The 17,477-nt window shown below is 56.2% G+C and overlaps 2 protein-coding genes across 16 annotated transcripts in view; one reads left to right on the plus strand and one right to left on the minus strand.

The window, feature by feature from the left end:
• Nucleotides 1–4,294: 4,294 nt before the first annotated feature.
• G6PD (glucose-6-phosphate dehydrogenase) lies at nt 4,295–17,282 on the minus strand. 5 transcript variants are annotated; one of them, XM_052663205.1, is made up of 14 exons: nt 17,171–17,282; nt 16,177–16,304; nt 9,695–9,784; nt 9,078–9,115; nt 8,895–9,003; nt 8,242–8,459; nt 6,927–7,115; nt 6,716–6,841; nt 6,306–6,399; nt 5,768–5,954; nt 5,434–5,669; nt 5,267–5,343; nt 5,086–5,178; nt 4,295–4,955 (listed from the first exon to the last, which is right to left on the minus strand). In XM_052663205.1, the coding sequence occupies exons 1-14, from the start codon at nt 17,280–17,282 to the stop codon at nt 4,865–4,867; spliced, it is 1,788 nt and encodes a 595-aa protein (XP_052519165.1). In that variant the 3' UTR covers nt 4,295–4,864. The 5 variants fall into 5 exon arrangements, with proteins under 5 accessions (XP_052519165.1, XP_052519167.1, XP_052519166.1 ...); XM_052663207.1 differs by lacking the exon at nt 17,171–17,282 and adding an exon at nt 16,892–17,014 and having other exon boundaries at nt 6,927–7,085; XM_052663206.1 differs by lacking the exon at nt 17,171–17,282 and adding an exon at nt 16,892–17,014.
• IKBKG (inhibitor of nuclear factor kappa B kinase regulatory subunit gamma) overlaps nt 12,734–17,477 on the plus strand; it is a 46,387-nt gene continuing 41,643 nt past the window's right edge. For 6 of the 11 annotated variants that reach the window (XR_008201582.1, XR_008201583.1, XR_008201584.1 and 3 more), the window contains exon 1: nt 12,734–12,896. The gene's annotated coding sequence lies outside the window, so the exon portion shown is untranslated. Of the gene's footprint in view, nt 12,897–13,018; nt 13,327–13,919; nt 14,022–17,477 lie in introns of those variants that run through there. The other 5 variants (XM_052663217.1, XM_052663216.1, XM_052663214.1 and 2 more) reach the window with 4 other exon arrangements.

Genomic DNA, 17,477 nt, shown 5'->3' on the forward strand with positions numbered 1-17,477 from the left:
TTAGCTGACCCCTCACTGCCCTCTCTGTGCAGACTCTGCATGCAGAGTTGTCAAGTGACAGGGCTCACGGGGGCCTCTGTGTTCATGCCCTTGTGCTGGCATCTCCTGCCTCTACTCCCGAGTAGGCACCCGGAGCTGAGGTGACAGGTGACTGTTCTCAGATGGGACCTCTTGCCTGGACCCTAGATTAGGCAACTGGGTCACCAGTGACAGTTGAATGCCCTCATCCAAGGACACCTCTGCCACTGCCAGAGTAGGTACAAAGGTGTGCCTCAGTGAGGCCCTAAGGACTATTCAGAGATGAGGGGACCAGTGACTGTCCTTATAGGGCCTCCCGCCCTCAAGCTTGTGCCTCCTTGTAGGCACCTGGAATGGAGGTGACAGTTGAATGCTCTTAACCAGAACCAGTAAAGGAGAAAGGGAAAGATATACTCAATTGAACGCAGAGTTCCAAAGAATAGCAAGGAGAGGTAAGAAAGGCTTCTTAAGTGAACAATGCAAAGAAAGAGGAAAACAATAGAATGGGAAAGACTAGAGATCTCTTCAAAAAATTAGAGAGACCAAGGGAACATTTCATGCAAAAATGGGCACAATAAAGGACAGAGGTGGTATGGATCTAAGAAGCAGAAGATATTAAGAAGAGGTAGCAAGAATATACAGAAGAACTACACAAAAAGGTCTTAGTGACCCAGATAACCGCGATGGTGTGATCACTCACCTAGAGCCAGACATCCTTGAGTGTGAAGTCAAGTGGGCCTTAGGAAGCATCACAATGAACAAAGCGAGTAGGGGGTGATGGAATTCCAGTTGAGCTGTTTCAAATCCTAAAAGATGATGCTGTAAAAGTGCTGCACTCAATGTGCCAGTAAATTTGGAAAACAGCAGTGGCCATAGGACTGAAAAAGTCAGTTTTCATTCCAATCACAAAGAAAGGCAATGTGCCAAAGAATGTTCAAACTACCCTACAATTGCTCTCATTTCACTTGCTAGCAAAGTAATGTTCAAAATCCTTCAAGCTAGGTTTCAATAGTATGTGAACTTAGAACTTCCAGATGTACAAGCTGGATTTAGAAGAGGCAGAGGAACCAGAGATCAAATTGCCAACATCTGTTGGATCATAGAAAAAGCCAATTTCAGAAAAACATCTACTTCTGCTTCATTGACTACGCTAAAGCCTCTGACTGTATGGATCACAACAAACTGGAAAATTCTTAAAGAGATGGGAATACCAGACCACCTGACCTGCCTCTTGAGAAACCTGTATGCGGGTCAGGAAGCAACAGTTAGAACTGGACATGGAACAACAGACTGGTTCCAAATAGGAAAAGGAGTATGTCAAGGCAGTATATTGTCACCCTGCTTATTTAACTTATTTTCAGAGTACATCATGAGAAATGCCAGGCTGGGTCGATCACAAGCTGGAATCAAGACTGCTGGGAGAAATATCAATAACCTCAGATATGCAGATGACACCACCCTTATGGCAGGAAGAGAAGAGGAACTACAGAGCCTCTTGATGAGGCTGAAAGAGAAGAGTGAAAAAGCTGGCTTAAAACTCAACATTCAAAAAACTAAGATCATGGCATCTGGTCCCATCACTTCATGGCAAATGGATGGGGAAACAATGGGAACAGTGACCGACTATTTTCTTGGGCTCCACAATCACTACAGATGGTGCCTGCAGCCATGGAGTTAAAAGATGCTTGCTCTTTGGAAGAAAAGCTATGACAAAACTAGACAGCGTATTAAAAAGCAGAGACATCACTTTGTTGACAAAGTTCCATCTAGTCAAAGCTATGGTTTTTGCAGTAATCATGTACAGATGTGAGACTTGGACAATAACAAAGGCTGACTGACAAAGAATTGATGCTTTCAAACTGTGGTGCTGGAGAACACTCTTGAGAATCCCTTGGACAGCAAGGAGATCAAACCAGTCCATCCTAAAGGAAATCAACCCTGAATACTCATTGGAAGGAGTGATGCTGAAGCTGAAGCTCCGATACTTTGGCTACCTGATGCAAAAAGCCTTTTCTCATTGGAAAAAACCCTGATGCTGGGAAAGACTGAGGACAGGAGGAGAAGGGGACGACAGAGGATGAGATGGTTGGATGGCATCACCGACTCAATGGACACGAGTTTGAGCAAACTTCAGGAGATGGTGAAGGACAGGGAAGCCTGGCGTGCTGCAGTCCATGCATTCTCAAGGAGTCGGACGTGCCTGAGTGAATGAACAACAACCAGAACCTTATGCCTCTTTTGCATTGCAAGCTCCTAGAGCTGAGATTACAGCTACTGTCCCTCTCAGGTCCTTCATTGGCACCGGGCATCCGGTGATAGTCGAGCATCCTCACCAGGGCCCTCTAATCTCTGCCACAGGTAGTGCCCAGATCTGAGCTATCCACTAACTGCTCTAGCCTGGGCCCTCTGTCATGGTAGGGACACTCAGGATCAGCTTGGGGGTCCCCACCCTACCCTCCCTGCTCCCATGTAGTTATCACATGTTGGGGGTCCACAAAGAGCTTAGTCTCTCCTCCACGTCCGGTTCCTGCCCTACGTGGATCCTCCATGCTGTTGTGTCCCACTCAGTGACGCCATGCCGGAAGGCTTTCCAAGGGGCTTGGGACGACTCTCTAGAACTCAACTCTACTGGGTCCCCCAAAGTCTGTAGGTGCCTGTGGAGCTGTGTGAGGGGGCTCTGAGCACAAAGACCCCAGCGGGGTCAAGAAAGGCTTGTTTCTTTCTTTCTTTTTCTCCGGAGGGCTTCCCTGGTGGTTCAGATGGTAAAGAATCCGCCTGCAATGCCGGAGACTGTGGTTCGATCCCTGAGTGAGGAAGAGCCCCTGGAGAAGGGAATGGCAACCCACTCCAGTACTCTTGCCTGGAGAATTCCATGGACAGAGGAGCCTGGTGGGCTACAGTCCACGGGGTCGCAAAGAGTCAGACATGACTGAGCGACTAAGCACAGTGTCTGGCCTTTGTGGGCGCACAGCTGCTCCACAGCGTCCAGGACAGGACAGGACTCTCTGTTGCTATGCAGGAGCCAGAGCATCAGGCGGGAGCGAAGGGGTCTCTAGGTCCCCCTCTGCGACTCTGGACTACTCACTGCCCCTTCCCCAGGCCACTGGCACAGGGAAGAGAACCAAGGTCAGCATCCCCACACCAAATGAAGCGTGGTCTCTCGGCCTGTCCACACAGGGCTTTCTCAGCTGCTCCGTGTAGACCTGAAGGTACCACGGGGTCTGGATTCCAGCTGTCCCTGGCCCAGCAAGTCCCTTTCTGCTCAATCTAGGTCCACGTGAACCCGGTGGTCTCCCTACACAGCCCAAGCTCAAGTGAGGAGCCACAGTGGCCAAGCTCTTGCCAACAAACAGCCTGCGGGCCTGGCCCTGCGGTCACAGACCTCCCTGGCTCTGTGACCCCTGAGCCCTGCCAGCCGTGGGAACCTGGGTAGTGGACCTTGCCTGCTCAGGTCACATGTTGGGCGGCTGGCTTGGTCCCTCCACGAAACATCCCGGCAAACGAGGAGCATCCTATCTGTTTGCTTTGGGTCAGCCACACGTCCCAGAACTCAGGCCTAGGGCGGGGACAATAGGAGCGGCTGTAGCCCCCTTCCTGATGCTTGGTTGAGGGGAAGGGCCGGACAGACACCCGGGGGTGGGGGGCGCTGCCTTTGGGGGACAGGCTCACCTGGCCCCTTGTGATCTGCCCTCGTTCAGCAATGAGGCGTGTGCAGAGATAATCCAGCTAGTTGAGATTAAGGTCATCCTTCGGGAGATCGGGCCTCCAGTCCAGGATGACTGGTGTCCTTGTCAAGGGAGAAGCTTATGTGAAGATGGAGCCAGAGGCGGCCAGGCTCAAGGAAGCCAGCACATCCCCTGGAGGGCGCCTGCTCTTGGTCTCAGGCGCGAAGGCCAGCTGTGTGCCTCTCCGTGGTGCCAGACTGTCGTATGCCCTGGACTTGCCTGTTCCCCTTGGTTTATGTCCCCAAGTCCCTTAGCCTCTCCTTCCTAAATACTTTGTCATGGCGGGGGTGGGGGGGAAATGAATGAAAGGAACATGACCTGTTCTCGTGCCACAAGTGGTCTTCTGACAAGATCCTACGGCTTGGTTGGGGCAGGATGTGCGGTCAGGGGTGGAGGTAATCCATGTGCCCACCCAATCTGGTGGTCAAGGGAAGTGGGTGTTGGGGCAAGTCGATGCTGTGGACAGGGCAGGTGGGCAGGCAGCTGCAGGGCCGCCCTTCCACGGTCACAGGAGGCAAGAAAGGACCCAGAGCCGAGTGGCTTAGTTTGCTGATTTAATGGCACTTTGCTGCTTTTGCTTTTCCGGTGGTGAGGGTGCCACCTTGGGGGTGGGGGTGGGGGTGTGTGGGGGTGAGGTGGGGTGGCTGTGGAGTGCTGAGTTATGGTGGGGGGGTCTGGGGGGCACACGGACATTTGGAGGGCCCAGCGCAGGGAGGGCACTGGGCGACATGGACATCCCTTCCGTGGGGGGACCAGGAATGTGGAATGGCGCTGAGACTGGGGGTGCGAGGGCCCCATCCCCGGCCTTCTGAGGACCTTGCCCCTGTCTTCCCCAACTATAGCCCTCCTCTTGATTGTTCCAGGCGGCAGGGGGGCTCAGTCCCGGGGACACAGGCTGGCTGGGGTGGGGTGCGGGTGGGGTCACAGTGCTGGCTGGCCGAGGAATGTGACTGGGCTGAGGGGTGGAGGGGCGGGTGGACGGGTGGGGGGGTGGCCCCAGCCCGGGGCAGGAATGTGGGGCTGAGGGCAGTGGTCCCGAGTCCTCTGGAGCTGGGCCGGGTGGGGGGGGGTGCGGAGCGAGAGAGGTGGGCGGGGCCAGGGCGCACGGGAGGGGGACCGGCTCAGAGCTTGTGGGGGTTCACCCACTTGTAGGTGCCCTCGTACTGGAAGCCCACACGCTTCATTAGCTCGTCTGCCTCCACAGGGCCCCGGCTGGTAGGGGGACAAGTGGTGGGGAGCGGTGAGGGAGCCCTGAGCCCCAGGATCCCCCCTCACCCGCCCCACCCCCGTCACCCCGCACACACACCCCGTCTTGTCCCCCACACCTCCTGCATAGATGTACCTGCCGTACACGTAGGGGATGGGCCGGGCCTTCTCGCGTTCGATGTGGTGGAGCAGTGGAGTGAAGATCCGCCAGGCCTCCCGCAGTTCATCACTGAGGGGACAGGGGTGGGGATGGGAGGCCAATGGGACCACAGAGGGAGGGGGGATGAAGAGGGGGATGGAGGGGGGCCTCTCCTCACCTGCGCACAAAGTGCATCTGGCTCCCGCAAAAGACGTCCAGGATGAGGCGCTCGTAGGCATCAGGGAGCTTCACATTCTGTGGGCAGGCCACAGGGTGTCACCAAGGTGCTGAGCCCTGTGGAGCCCTGGGCTGCTATCCCTGCCCAGGGGCCAGGCGGTTGCCCACCTTGTATCGGTTGCCATAGGTCAGGTCAAGCTCCGACTCCTCGGGGTTGAAGAACATGCCAGGCTTCTTGGTCATCATCTTGGTGTACACGGCCTCGTTGGGCTGCACGCGGATTACCAGCTCGTTGCGCTTGCACTGCTGCCGGAAGATGTCCCCGGCCACGTCACGGAACTGCAGACGCACCTCGGCCTTGCGCTCATTCAGGGCTTTGCCGCAGCGCAGGATGAAGGGCACCCCTGAGAGGAAATGGGGGATGGACAGAGCTGGTTTTGGGAAGCGCTTGGCCAGCCGCAGGGGCCGGCTCCCATCCCCGTGGGCTGGCGGCGCCACCTACCGTCCCAGCGCTCGTTCTCCACGTAGAGGACGGCGGCCGCAAAGGTGGCCGTGGTGGACCCGCGGGGCACCGTGGGATCATCCAGGTACCCTTTGGTGGCCTCCCCCTCTCCATTGGGGTTCCCCACATACTGGCCCAGGACCACATTGCTTGCCTGCACCTCTGAGATACATTTCAACACCTTGACCTGCAGGAAAGCCGGGAAGACAGGCCCCTTGGGTAAAGAGGACACCGGGCACCAGGGAGCCATGTTAACGCCCAGGGGTGGCCTTCCTGGATGGGCTAGTGGCTAGTGGCCCCGATAGTCAGGTGTTCCACGTACAGCTTTGCTCCTGCTGCCAAAGCCGGGCTTTAGGCTCCATCCCGCGAGGGTCCTTCAGGACCACCTCACCCCACCCTTGCTTCTTCTCCAGAAGCTTGGTCGCATGGCCCTGCCAGTTCTCTGACAGGGTGCCTGCCTCCAGGCCCAGGGCACCTGGTGCTCAGGATGGGTGGCTAGGGAAAGGGGGCTGGGCAGGGAGGGGGCGGCCCCACCCACCTTCTCATCACGCACGTCGTCTGAGTCAGTGGAGGCGGGCTTCTCCATGGCCACCAGACACAGCATCTGCAGGAGGTGGTTCTGCATCACGTCCCTGTGGGCAGGAAGGAGTGAGGCGTGAGCTCCCTTAGCCCCTCATATGCCACCTTTCCAGCACTCAGGGCCTCAAACTCAGCCTTCTAGCAACAAGCAGTGAGCTTCCTTCCTGATCCCCAATGTCTGCCAGGTCCCCTTAAGGAAAGGCAGAAGACAGTGACCCCGCCCTTTACAGTCCTCACTGACTGCTCAGACACTCATGCCACCCAACTTGAACCTCTGGGTCCAGGAGCCCAGAGCGGGGTGGGGGGACCTGCAGGGGAGTGGGATGGTGCCTGTGCCCACCTCCCTGGATAAGGGAGCCGGGCTCTCACCGGATGATCCCAAATTCATCAAAGTAGCCCCCACGACCCTCAGTGCCAAAGGGCTCTTTGAAGGTGAGGATGACGCAGGCAATGTTGTCCCGGTTCCAAATGGGCCCGAAGATCCTGTTGGCAAACCTAGGGGAGGGGCACAAGGAGGCTGACTGTGCATTGGAGTGGGGCAGCCCAGGACCCCTAGTCCCCAGCCCCTTCCCCGGCACACCTCAGCACCATGAGGTTCTGGACCATCTCTTTGCCCAGGTAGTGGTCGATGCGGTAGATCTGGTCCTCGTGGAACAGGGAGGCGATGTGGTTGGACAGCTGGTTGGAGCTCTGCAGATCCTTCCCGAAGGGCTTCTCCACGATGATGCGGTTCCAGCCTCTGTGAGAGCCCAGAACCACATCACCCTCCCTGGGGGGTGGGGTGGGGCAGGGCTCAGCATCCCATCCCCGTCCTCCCTCCCTTCCCTAGGGAGTGAAGGCAGAGACTCCCCGCCTCCTCTCAGCACTCAGCTGGGCCAGCCAAGTTCTGCAGGGCTGGGTCTCCTTTGGCCTCTGCCCAGAGGACATCCCTTCTAATTCCCAGCCCTTGGGGCTCGGCTCAAAGCTTCCTCGGAAGCCTTCTAGCCTGACTGGCTGGCGAGTGGGAGGAGCGCCTCCTGCCCTCTCTGCTCCCTCCTGGCAACGCAGGGGTCCTGCGGGGTCTGGGGGTGCCCTGAGCTAGTGGGGAAATAGGGGGAGGGGATGCCAAAGGCATAGCTCCCCCCAGGGGTTTAAACGTGGCGAAGTAAGTAAGTGTTAGTCGCTCAGTTGTGCCTGACTCTCTACGACCCCATGGACTGCAGCCCACCAGGCTCCTCTGTCCATGAGATTTTCCAGGCAAGGATACTGGAGTGGGTTGCCATGTTCTTCTCCAAGGGATCTTCCTCACGCAAGGATCAAACCTGGGTCTCCTGAACTGCAGGCAGATACTTTACTGACTGAGCTACAAGGGAAGCCCCCTTTATCCTAATGGAGAGTTAATGTGGCCATTCCACATCCAAACCTAGGACAAAGTGAAACAGACATGGCCCTGGGTTGGGGGACATAAGCAAGCACGCAGAGCTACTGCGTCACAGGAAGCAGGGTTCCCGTGGAGCAACACCGCCCCCTGGTGGTGGTCGAGGGGACCGTGGGAAGTGCCGAGAGCCTAAGTTGGCAGCAGTGAAAAAGTTTCGTGGAACAATACTGCCACCTTGTGGTGTTAGTCGGGACTGCTGCCAGGGACAGTGGGATTTCTGCGAAGCTGACCCTGAGAGTCTATATAGCGACCTGGATGGTAAATACGGGTGCAAGCACTTTGGGGAAACTTCCAGAAAACGGAAAATGCCCATTCTCTGCAGACTGAATTCATGGAAGTAACAAACCAGGGGCATCTATCTTTTTCAGACTCCCTAGACCGGTTGGCCCTGGGGGCTCTGCTCAGCTTGCTGGGGCAGGTCACACCAGGGTAGGGCACACCCTGAAGGCAGGAAGGGAGGGAGAAAGACCAGCCTTACGTCTGGCTCATGCAGGTCTCGTGGATGTTTTTGGTGACAGCCTCATAGACAGTCGGGGGCAAGGCCAGGTAGAAGAGGCGGTTGGTCTGTGTGCCCCGGTGAAGGGCATTTATGTGGCTGTTGAGGCGCTCGTAGGAGGCAGTGTCATCGTACTGGCCAGCCACGTAGGAGTTGCGGGCAAAGAACTCCTCCAGCTTGGACTTCTCCTCCGGGGTAGCCTGGGCAACATGGACACAAACATCTTGGCCCCCTGCCCTTGTTCTCCTATGAGCCCATAGGCAGAGCAGGCTTCCTGAGGGGTCAGCCATCCTAGCCTCGCACTGGGGTCACTCACAGCTCTAGCACGCCCACGGGGGTGGGAGCCTCAATGCTGTAAGACAGAAGCCGGAGTCCAGCAAACTGGGATCTGGGAGAAAGCTCTCTCTCCAAAGCCATGCCACCTATGTACCATGTGTTGAGAGAAGGCAGGCATCTCCATGTTTGAGAGGTCACAGGGTACAGTGCGAAGGAAGTGGTAAGCCCAAGTCACAAGGGGGCTGGGAGGTGCCAGGGAGGGGGTGGCCTGGCATAGGAGGGGCGGGACGAAGGGCCTCTGTGATGGGATGGGGTAGTGGTGGTGTGTGCCACCTGCCGAGACCCCAGAAACCACTCACTTTGAAGAAGGGCTCGCTCTGCTTGCGGATGTCAGCCACTGTGAGGCGGGAGCGGGCATAGCCCACGATGTAGGTGTCTTCGGGCAAAAGGCCGTCCCGGAACAGCCACCTGAGGGCAGAGCATGGCTGTGGCAAGGGCGAGGGGGCACGGGGCCACAGGGGGCAGTGGGGACACAGGCTTACCAGATGGTGGGGTAGATCTTCTTCTTGGCCAGGTCCCCCTGCGACAGAGAAACAGGCGTGGTTAGGAGCTGAGGACACGCCCCAGATCACCCCCACGGGGGAGACCTGTGCACGTTTGTCCTACCCCCTGTGTATAGACTGAGCCGCTTGAACTGGGGCCCAGTCTAGCCCTTGACCCTGGCCTGAAGTGCCCGCACATTGCTGGGGGGCACCTTAAGGGAAAGAGACCTCACGCTGGCCAGGACGTACTCCACTAACCCGCTGGTCCCATGAGCCACAGACTCGTCTTATGGTTGAATGGGCAAAACCAAAGCCAACACAAGAAGCCCGCTTCTAAAGAGCTCATGGGCTAAAGAAAACCCTAGACTCACTGGAACTGAATGGCATTGGAAGTAGCACGCAACAAAACTGAGGCATGACTTTAAATGCTTATGTTAGCAAAAAAAAGAATGGCTCGAAGCTGATGAACTCAGCATTCAGCTGAAAAAGTTCGAAAAAGGACCATCCATCGTTGCTCGGTTGTGTCCGACTCTTTGCGACCCCACGGACTGCAGCCTGTCAGGCTCTACTGTCCATGGAATGCTCCAGGCAAGAATACTGGAGTGGGTAGCCGTTACCTCCTCCAGGAGATCTTCCTGGCTCAGGGATTGAACCCGAGTCTCCTGCATTGCAGGCAGATTCTTTACTACTGAGCCACCAGGGAAGCCCTAGAAAAAGGACAGCAGAATTTAAAAGCCAAACAAATCACAAGGCAGGAAACACTGCAAAGTAAAAATGAATAAAATGGAAAACAAGCCAAAAGAACAGCTCAACAAAGCCCCATCTTGGTATTTGAAAAAGACTAATTAATTCAAACAGTCCCCTGGGAAAGACTGCTTTTTAAAAAGGCACCAAGAATCACAGGGGCAGTGGGACAAAACTACTGACAGGAAAGACCACAGAGGGTTTTGTGAATGACCTTATCCCACATCTGATAAGTTACATGAAATGGACACTTTTCTGGAAAATTCCAACATACCACAATGGAGTGAGTGACCTGGGGAGGCAATGGTCATTAAGGAGACAGGATGGCGTTCACACCCTTCCCAGCAAGCCCAGCCTGGCCCCTGACAATCGTCCCTGACAGAGACAGCTCTGCCAACAGGTCTCACAAAATGCCACGGAGACTGCCATTCGGGGAGTGTTTGCCAAGCCACGTGGTGGCCCCAGGACCCTGCAGCCAGAGTCTGAGAAATGCGCACAGGTGGTCCCAAGCCTGTCTCATCCATGAACACAGATACAAGTGCAAACAATTCTGCAGGAGATACCAGCAAACCCAACCCTGCAACGTCAAACATGGAGTATGTCCAAACTAAGTTGGGATCATCCTGCAAGTGAAAGCTTGGTTTGATATTGAAAAGAAAAAAATCATTAATATTCACTACATGAACAGATTAGAGGAAAAAAGCTCTAAGCCATATGTCTACTCCTTTAGACTTTTTAATCTAGGTACCTTGTTAAAACTCACCAGATGGAGATTAAATGTTCCAGAAAATTTCAACACCTAGCATGATAGGACCTCTTCCCAGACTAGCCATAAAACAGAACTTGCTCACCTTGCTAAGCAGACCCTGTTAAAAACTCCACAAACATCATATACTGTAGGGAAAGGTTGAAATAATCCTCTTTCAACAACCAGGAGCAAGAAAAGAGGGCCTGTCTTCGGCTCTTTACTCAACACCCCAACAGAAGCCCCACCAGCAGCAGGCAGAGAACAAGACACACGACAAGGTGGGGAAGGAAGTGTCATGCAGGCCTGGTCTCTAGCTGACCACCTGTCCATTTAAAAAAGGAAAACCACTTGAAACCAAGCTTTATGCAAATTATTACAATTAATAAGATTTTAGGTTTGAAAAAGTTAATAGATGGGAGTAGAAACAGATTTCTTAGCTAGGACACAGAGCGCAGTAACTAGAAAAATGGATGAATGAAGGCTTGAGCACAATTAGAAACTCCTGGTCATCATAAGACCCTATTAAGAAGATGAATTGGGGAAAAAAAACAAGATGAATAGATAAGCCACAGACTGGGAGAAAACATTCACCAGATGTAGTATCTGGAGTATGTAGCCCACTCCCCTCGATATTGTGAAATGTGTTAAATGCCACTGGTTAGTACACTTGAACGTGGTTAAAAAGGTCAATCAAAAAGAAAAAAAACCCACTCTACAACAAAACAAGAAAAGAATTCAAGATTGGTAAAGGCTTGACCACATACTTCACAATAAGAAAAATCAATGATTACTTAACACACAAGAAAGTGGTCAAGATGACCAGTTGTCACAAAAATACAAATTAAACCACAATGAGATCCAGCTTGACCTTCACCAGTAGGTTGTAATCTGAAAAAACTAACCCCATCTGGTGTTGGAGGTGGTGTGGAGAAAACACTTGCACCAGGGTTCACAGCAGCCATAATTCCCAACAGCCCTGAGCTGGGACACAGTGAAAGGCCATCAACAGGGGATGGACAAGCTGGATATCTACACAGTGGGACACCTACTCAGCAACACCAAGGGATGAGCCAGGGGGATTCCCTGGTGGTCCAGTGGTTAGGACTCCACCACAGGGGTTTGCGGGTTTGATCTCTGGTAGGGGAACTAAGATCCTGCAAGCCACGCAGGGGGCAAGAACAAAGATTACAAACCAAGAAAAAAGGGATGAGCCAGTGGCCTACTCAACACAAGCAATTCTCAGAACCAGAATGCTGGACACACAAGACTCAACACTCTGAGTTCATTTAAGGGAAGCTTTAGAAAAGGCAAAGCAGCCACAGTGACAGAAGTGAGTCCACAGCAGGAGGTGGACTGGCTGGGGAGATGGAAACGTTGTCTCTGGTTATAAAGGTCAGAACCGACTGGACAGAGAAGATGTCTTTCGATGTGTGCAAATGTTGCCTACAAAGACTGAAAAGAACAACTGAGCAGATGGCAGGTGGCGCTTGCTGTTGACCATGTGAAACTTTCCAAGATAATGGCAAGTGTGTGAAGACACAGCAACTGTGAGCAACAACATTGTCATCCCACGAAGTCACCCAGTCCCTTCTCTCCAGGCCGGTTTAGCTGCCATAGCCACGGCTACCTGCTTGCTTTTGGTGACCTGACAAAGGAATTCTCCACTCTGGGTGGAAGAGGTGGTGAACCTGGGCATGGCCTGGGTGAAGAGCAGGTGCCCTTTTATGCCCCCTGCTGTCATCAGTGAGGGCTGCTGGGCAGAGCTGCTAGACTCGCCCCGGGCAGGAAAACCACCTCCAGGTGTGAGGACCTGAGTCTTCAGGGCAAAATGACCCTTTAAGAGTCATGTCAGCACTGGACGCAGTCACATCTGTGGACTGTTGCAGAGAGGAGCCGCAGGACCAGAACCGATTGCAATCCGCACCCCTAGACGGGCCATGAGGATGGTAGTTGGGGAGCTACCAGGTGGGCGAGTCCTCCCCTGGCTGGGGGCGAGGGGGGCCACTTTTGAGGCTAGCACGCTCAATCCCCATTTGTGGCTTCACCCTGTCTCCTGGGCTGAGCCAACATCTGCACGTGGACAAGTCTGCTCCAGCCCAGGTCTTGGCTAGTGCCCAGCCCACATGGGCCAGTGTCTCTCCGCCACCTCCGGGCTCTAGCGGAACCTGGAGTGCTCCAGTGGGTGGTTCCCAAACCAGGGTGCCCTGTGTTGCAGCCCCTGCCCCCTGTCTGCCAGCCACTTAGAACTGATTGCTGAAGGCTCTGGAGCAGGGCCCCCTCCTGCCGGCCACCTTCCCTGGGAAGCCTGGAGATAACAGCGCCTCAAGGTCAGTCACTGATCCCCGGCTGGGGTCTCCCTGGAGCCCAGCTGCAACCCCTGTGGCCCCTCTCCTCCCAGTGCCCAGCAGTGCCCGCTTTCCGCTGACTCCTCCTGTTGCGGGGCTCCAGCAGGAGAAGCCATCAGTCCCCTGTCGGTGGGCACCTCCTGGCCCAGAGGAATGTTTGCTTCCGGTCAAATTCCAGTGGCCTAGTGTCCTGTCTGCTGAGTCACGGTGCCCTACACCCGACTGCCCTCACTGGTCCCTTTGGGATTAGCAAGGGGTGGAACCTGCTCGCCTCGTTCAGCTCAGCCCTGCCACCAGCGGACTGAGTCACTCACCCAAGGGAGGAGTGAGGTAGGACCCAGACGGGGGTGGGGGCACAGAGGCCTAGGCGGCCCCCCTACCCAGCAGCCTGGGCCTGGTTGCACTGCTGGAGGTAACGTGGGCTGAGAGCACAGTGCTCGTGGGGTCTGGAGGAGTCTGGGGCCACGTGGTGACTTAGCAGCAGGAGCAGGGCCTGCTGCAGATTTCCAGCCACCTGCATCTGGCCTGTCAGCACCCTGATCTTATCTCAAGTCTCCAGTTTGATGAGCCCTTGGTCTCGCAGGGTGTTAGGATGGAGCATATGACAGTAGAAGTTGGGAGGCCGGGCAGGGGTGGGCTCTATCCCCCTCGAGGCAAGATCTGCCTGGTCTCCCTCCTAGGCCGCGGGGCTCATGACTCATCAGCCCTTTGGGGGGGTGCCAGAGTCACCGTGACACAGCAGGAACCTTATCGCCCCAGGAGGGGAGGCGGCCCAGAAGCACCCCCTCAGGAGAGAGGGCGCGGGTCCTCCAGCTCAACCCTGGCAGGACCCCGTCTCTGGGATGGGCCCTGGAGCACTCATCGAGCCCATGGCCCAGATGGGGAAACTGAGGCCCAGAGGCAAAGACCGCCCTGCAGAACCTGCACTGAGCCACTTCTGCCTGAGGGGGCTCCTCGGCCTGTTCTTTCTCTCATCTCAATCGCTCTCTTTCCACTGGGGGTTAGAGTGGCTCCAGCCTGGCAGGCCCAGGGTTCCTCTCTCAACACTGGTCTGGAAGGAGAAACAGGGTTCCTGGGTTCCAGAGGCCTCCGGACCAGGTCCTGTAAGTACGTCCACTGGCCTCCTACTGAGGGTGGGAGTCTGGAGGAGGGAGTAGGGAGCGGCTGCAGCTACAAGGCCATCAGGTAACTCCTCAGGCTGGCCTTCGGACGGGGTGGAACCTGGGTGCGTGGGTGCGGGTTGGGCAAAGCCGGCAGGGAGGAGAGGGGTGGAGGACAGCTCATCCTTTTTGGAGTCGCAGGCTCCACTCCGAGGCCCTGGCTCTGCGGACCTTGGCGCCTCCCAAGGCCTGGGGTGTGAAGGCCTGGCAGTGTTTGCTGTCACATGCACTCACCTTCAGGCCCAGCCCCCAGGCACGGCTCCCACAGTGGGGGGTGGGGGGGCCTTAGGGCAGGTGCCTGCTGTGCTGTGAACTCCTTGGTCTCCCAGAGTAACAGGTTTGTGCTGCCTGCCTGCCTCCCACATATCTCAGCAGGAAGCGGAGAAACAAAACAACAGAAAAAACAGGCTCTACTTCGGAGGCCCTGGTACTCCCCCACCCCCCGCCCTGCTGGCTGCAGCCGGCACTTCCCCTTTCTGCCCTAGAAGCCTCTGCTGACTGCTCTTGGAACAGAGGAGAGCAAAGGGGAACTACTCGGGTTGCAAAGAAACAGTGTTGCCCAATGCCAAGGCTGCCACAAGTGAAGGCAGGGAGGAGTCACCAAATCAGCTCAGCAGAACCCTGGGGCCCCTTGGTGCTCCAAAGACTTCCATTGCCAAGTGGAGACTGTGGGGTTGAGAGAGGAGGAGACACTTGGCCCAGGCCACAGAACACACTTGGATGCTCTCACTGAGGTGTTTAATCGGAGTTGAGGGTCTAGGGTCATAGGCAATTTACTGAGGCTGGGGACCCTCTGCTGGAATGTCTTGGGACAGGCTGGGATGGGGATGGGGGAAGGAGGAAAAATAATCCTGAGTAACTTTCTTTGTCAACCTATTTCTTGGACCAACTCCAAGGTGTTAAGCTTTCTGGTGCCTTGAGGGACGAGGCTGGGGCCAGGGTGGGGGCTAAGCTGCCCCCTGTGTGCCCCTCCTGGGCATCCTACAGTCTTGGGGTGATAAGACGGTCAGGGGAGAGTTTCGGGTAGCCTTCCCTTCCCTCCCAGCAGCACAGCCCTCCTCACGCGCAAAGCCCCCTGCCCTGCATTCTGGCTTTTTCCAAGTTTTGACCAGAATCACACAACTGGCAGGAAACACGTTCTGCAAAGGGCGGTAGCCTGTTATGATACATGAATGAAGAGCTGAATTCCTCCAGAGCTGAGAGGAGAGGGGTGTGGAAGGGACAGAGAGACCATGCCTGCCCTGTCAAGAGCTCACTCGCTCGGTAGAACTCTCGCTTCAGGTTTATACAGTAAGTCACCACCAGAGATGCTCGTAATCCTGGGGAGCGGATTCTTGGTCCCGTCCAGGATGAAGAGTTTCCCTTTGAGATGAAACGTACACAGCGTTCCAGACGTTTCTCATGTCTTGCCACTGGGTTGATCTTATTTCCACGTGGCACATGGGAGAAAGTGCTTTTAGTTGGGGGGGGCCGGTCATGGCTCTCCGAGGACCCACCCACCCTCTCATGTTCCACCCCCTCCCAACATGTATGGTCAGCACACTCTGTTTCTGCCTTTGCTTCTAGTCTCTGGCCTTTCTCATCACAGCAAAGTGGCAGTTCCACTGGCTGGACAATGGGGCTGGTCTCAGCTCCTCGGGAGGCCCTGGAAGTCGGGGCAAAGAGATGGGGTTTCAAGAAGGGTCAAGTGTGTGTCTTTGGGGACCGTGAGGGTAGACAGACAAGGTAGAGATCGGGCCCTGGATCCTACCTCTGGCACTGACTGTGTGACATCTGTCAAGTCAGAAACATGTTTGGAAAACACCCTTCTGGAATGGACTGCTTCCCCTGTTTACCTCTCTGTCTCCCCTGTGGAGGAGGAAGTCCAACCAGACAGTCCCGAAGGGCCTCCCAGCTCCAGACAGAGGTCTACACTCAATGGCTACACACGGACTTCAGAAATGCCTCATGGTGTGTGTATACTGGGTGGTAACAGGTTGACAGCGGCTCCTGAGCAGGGGCAAGAGCCCGAGGGGCCCAACTGCAAGCAGTTGGGAAAGCACAGGCACCGTGAGGTCCCTTCTGCCGCGTTTAAGTTGTGGGGCTTGGTAGGGGAGACTCACCGATGCACCCATGATGATAAAGATGTGCGTATCGGCCTGATGGAAGTCATCACCCTGGTACAGCTCTTCTCGCAGGATCCCGCACACCTGGGTCCGGCTCAGAGCCACCTGCTCTGCCATGGCGCTCTCTAGTGAAAGAAAAACTCAGTTGACAAGGCAGGAGCTGAGAGGAGCACTGAGAAGCTAGCCCCTTTCTGGAGGAGTCCTTTGGGCTCTCCTCCAGCAGATGTTTCATTACTGAAACCACTGACTGTGAATACCTGGGGAGCAGGATGTTCGGGAAATTAGAAACTGCTGGCCCTGGGCTCCGGCCATCCTCTCTGGGCAACCTTCTTCTGTGGTGTATATTACAAAATGACCCAAAACATTACTGGATTCTTACTAGGGCCTCAGCTCTGGGGCGACTGAGTAAAACGCCGCTGGCGCAGCGTACGATCTGCCTAAGACCATGTCACCCAGGATGCAGGCAGAAACTCCACAATGAGCTGGAGCGAGCGAGGTAGTGCAGCCGATGGGAGTGTCGCTCCAGCCCTCCTCCTGCCACGCTGGGCAGACCCCCGGCAAGTCCCTGGCCCTCTCGGGGTCTCCGTCTCCTCGGGTGGTCCCATGAGGGCAACGCAGGGTACCAGATTGGTTAGGCCCTCTGGATTTTGCCCCGTTCTTAAGTTTGGGCAATCAAAGTGCCTCGTAGCGCCGCGACCGCCCACTCGGTTACCTGTGCTTCGTTGCTCTCGCCCGTCACACTCGCAGACCCCAAGTCCCCGGCCGTTTCCCCGGGCTGAGCCCCGCCGGCCCATTTAACCGGCGGGGGCGGGAGCCTGGGCTGAGCTGACCGGCCTCAGGCGAGATACGGGGGTGTGGCCTCCGCGGGCCCCTCCCTCGTGGGGCGGGGAAGGTCGAGGGCGCGGGCAGGTGCGTGCGCATCCCGGCCAGGCCGGGCCCCCCCACCCCCCCGTGGAGGCCCCAGCCCTGGCCCGCCCTGCCCTTCGAGCACCTGCGCCGGCCGCTGAGCCGCGGGCCGCCTGCTGTCTCGGCTGCGGCTGTGCCGTGTCCCCGCTACCTCGCGAGTCCGCCTGCAGCTCCCCGCAGCTCGCCCGTGTCCCCATCCCTGGCCCGACCCCGCCCCTAGAGTCCGGCTGTCGGCGCAGGGCCCCGGGGAGGTTCTGCGTGCTCGCGTGGGCCTCCACTTCCGCCAGCTGCTTGACCCTGCCCTTCGACCCTGTTGGTGGGTGGGGTCTTCTGCAGCTCCGTCCCCTCGCCAGACCGGTCGCCGGAGCAGGTCAAATCAGCCCTATTAGATA

This window comes from Budorcas taxicolor, chromosome X, assembly GCF_023091745.1.
Source record: "Budorcas taxicolor isolate Tak-1 chromosome X, Takin1.1, whole genome shotgun sequence".
In the NCBI taxonomy this organism is placed as follows: Eukaryota; Metazoa; Chordata; class Mammalia; order Artiodactyla; family Bovidae; genus Budorcas; species Budorcas taxicolor.

Excerpts from the sequence above, each read along its gene's own strand:
- G6PD (XM_052663205.1), bottom strand. The coding sequence starts at position 17,282 with ATGGGGACACGGGCGAGCTGCGGGGAGCTGCAGGCGGACTCGCGAGGT. Across the intron at positions 6,400-6,715 it reads GATGAATTTGGGATCATCCG|GGACGTGATGCAGAACCACC; the intron begins GTGAGAGCCCGG and ends TCCTGCCCACAG. Across the intron at positions 5,670-5,767 it reads GGAGAACGAGCGCTGGGACG|GGGTGCCCTTCATCCTGCGC; the intron begins GTAGGTGGCGCC and ends ATTTCCTCTCAG.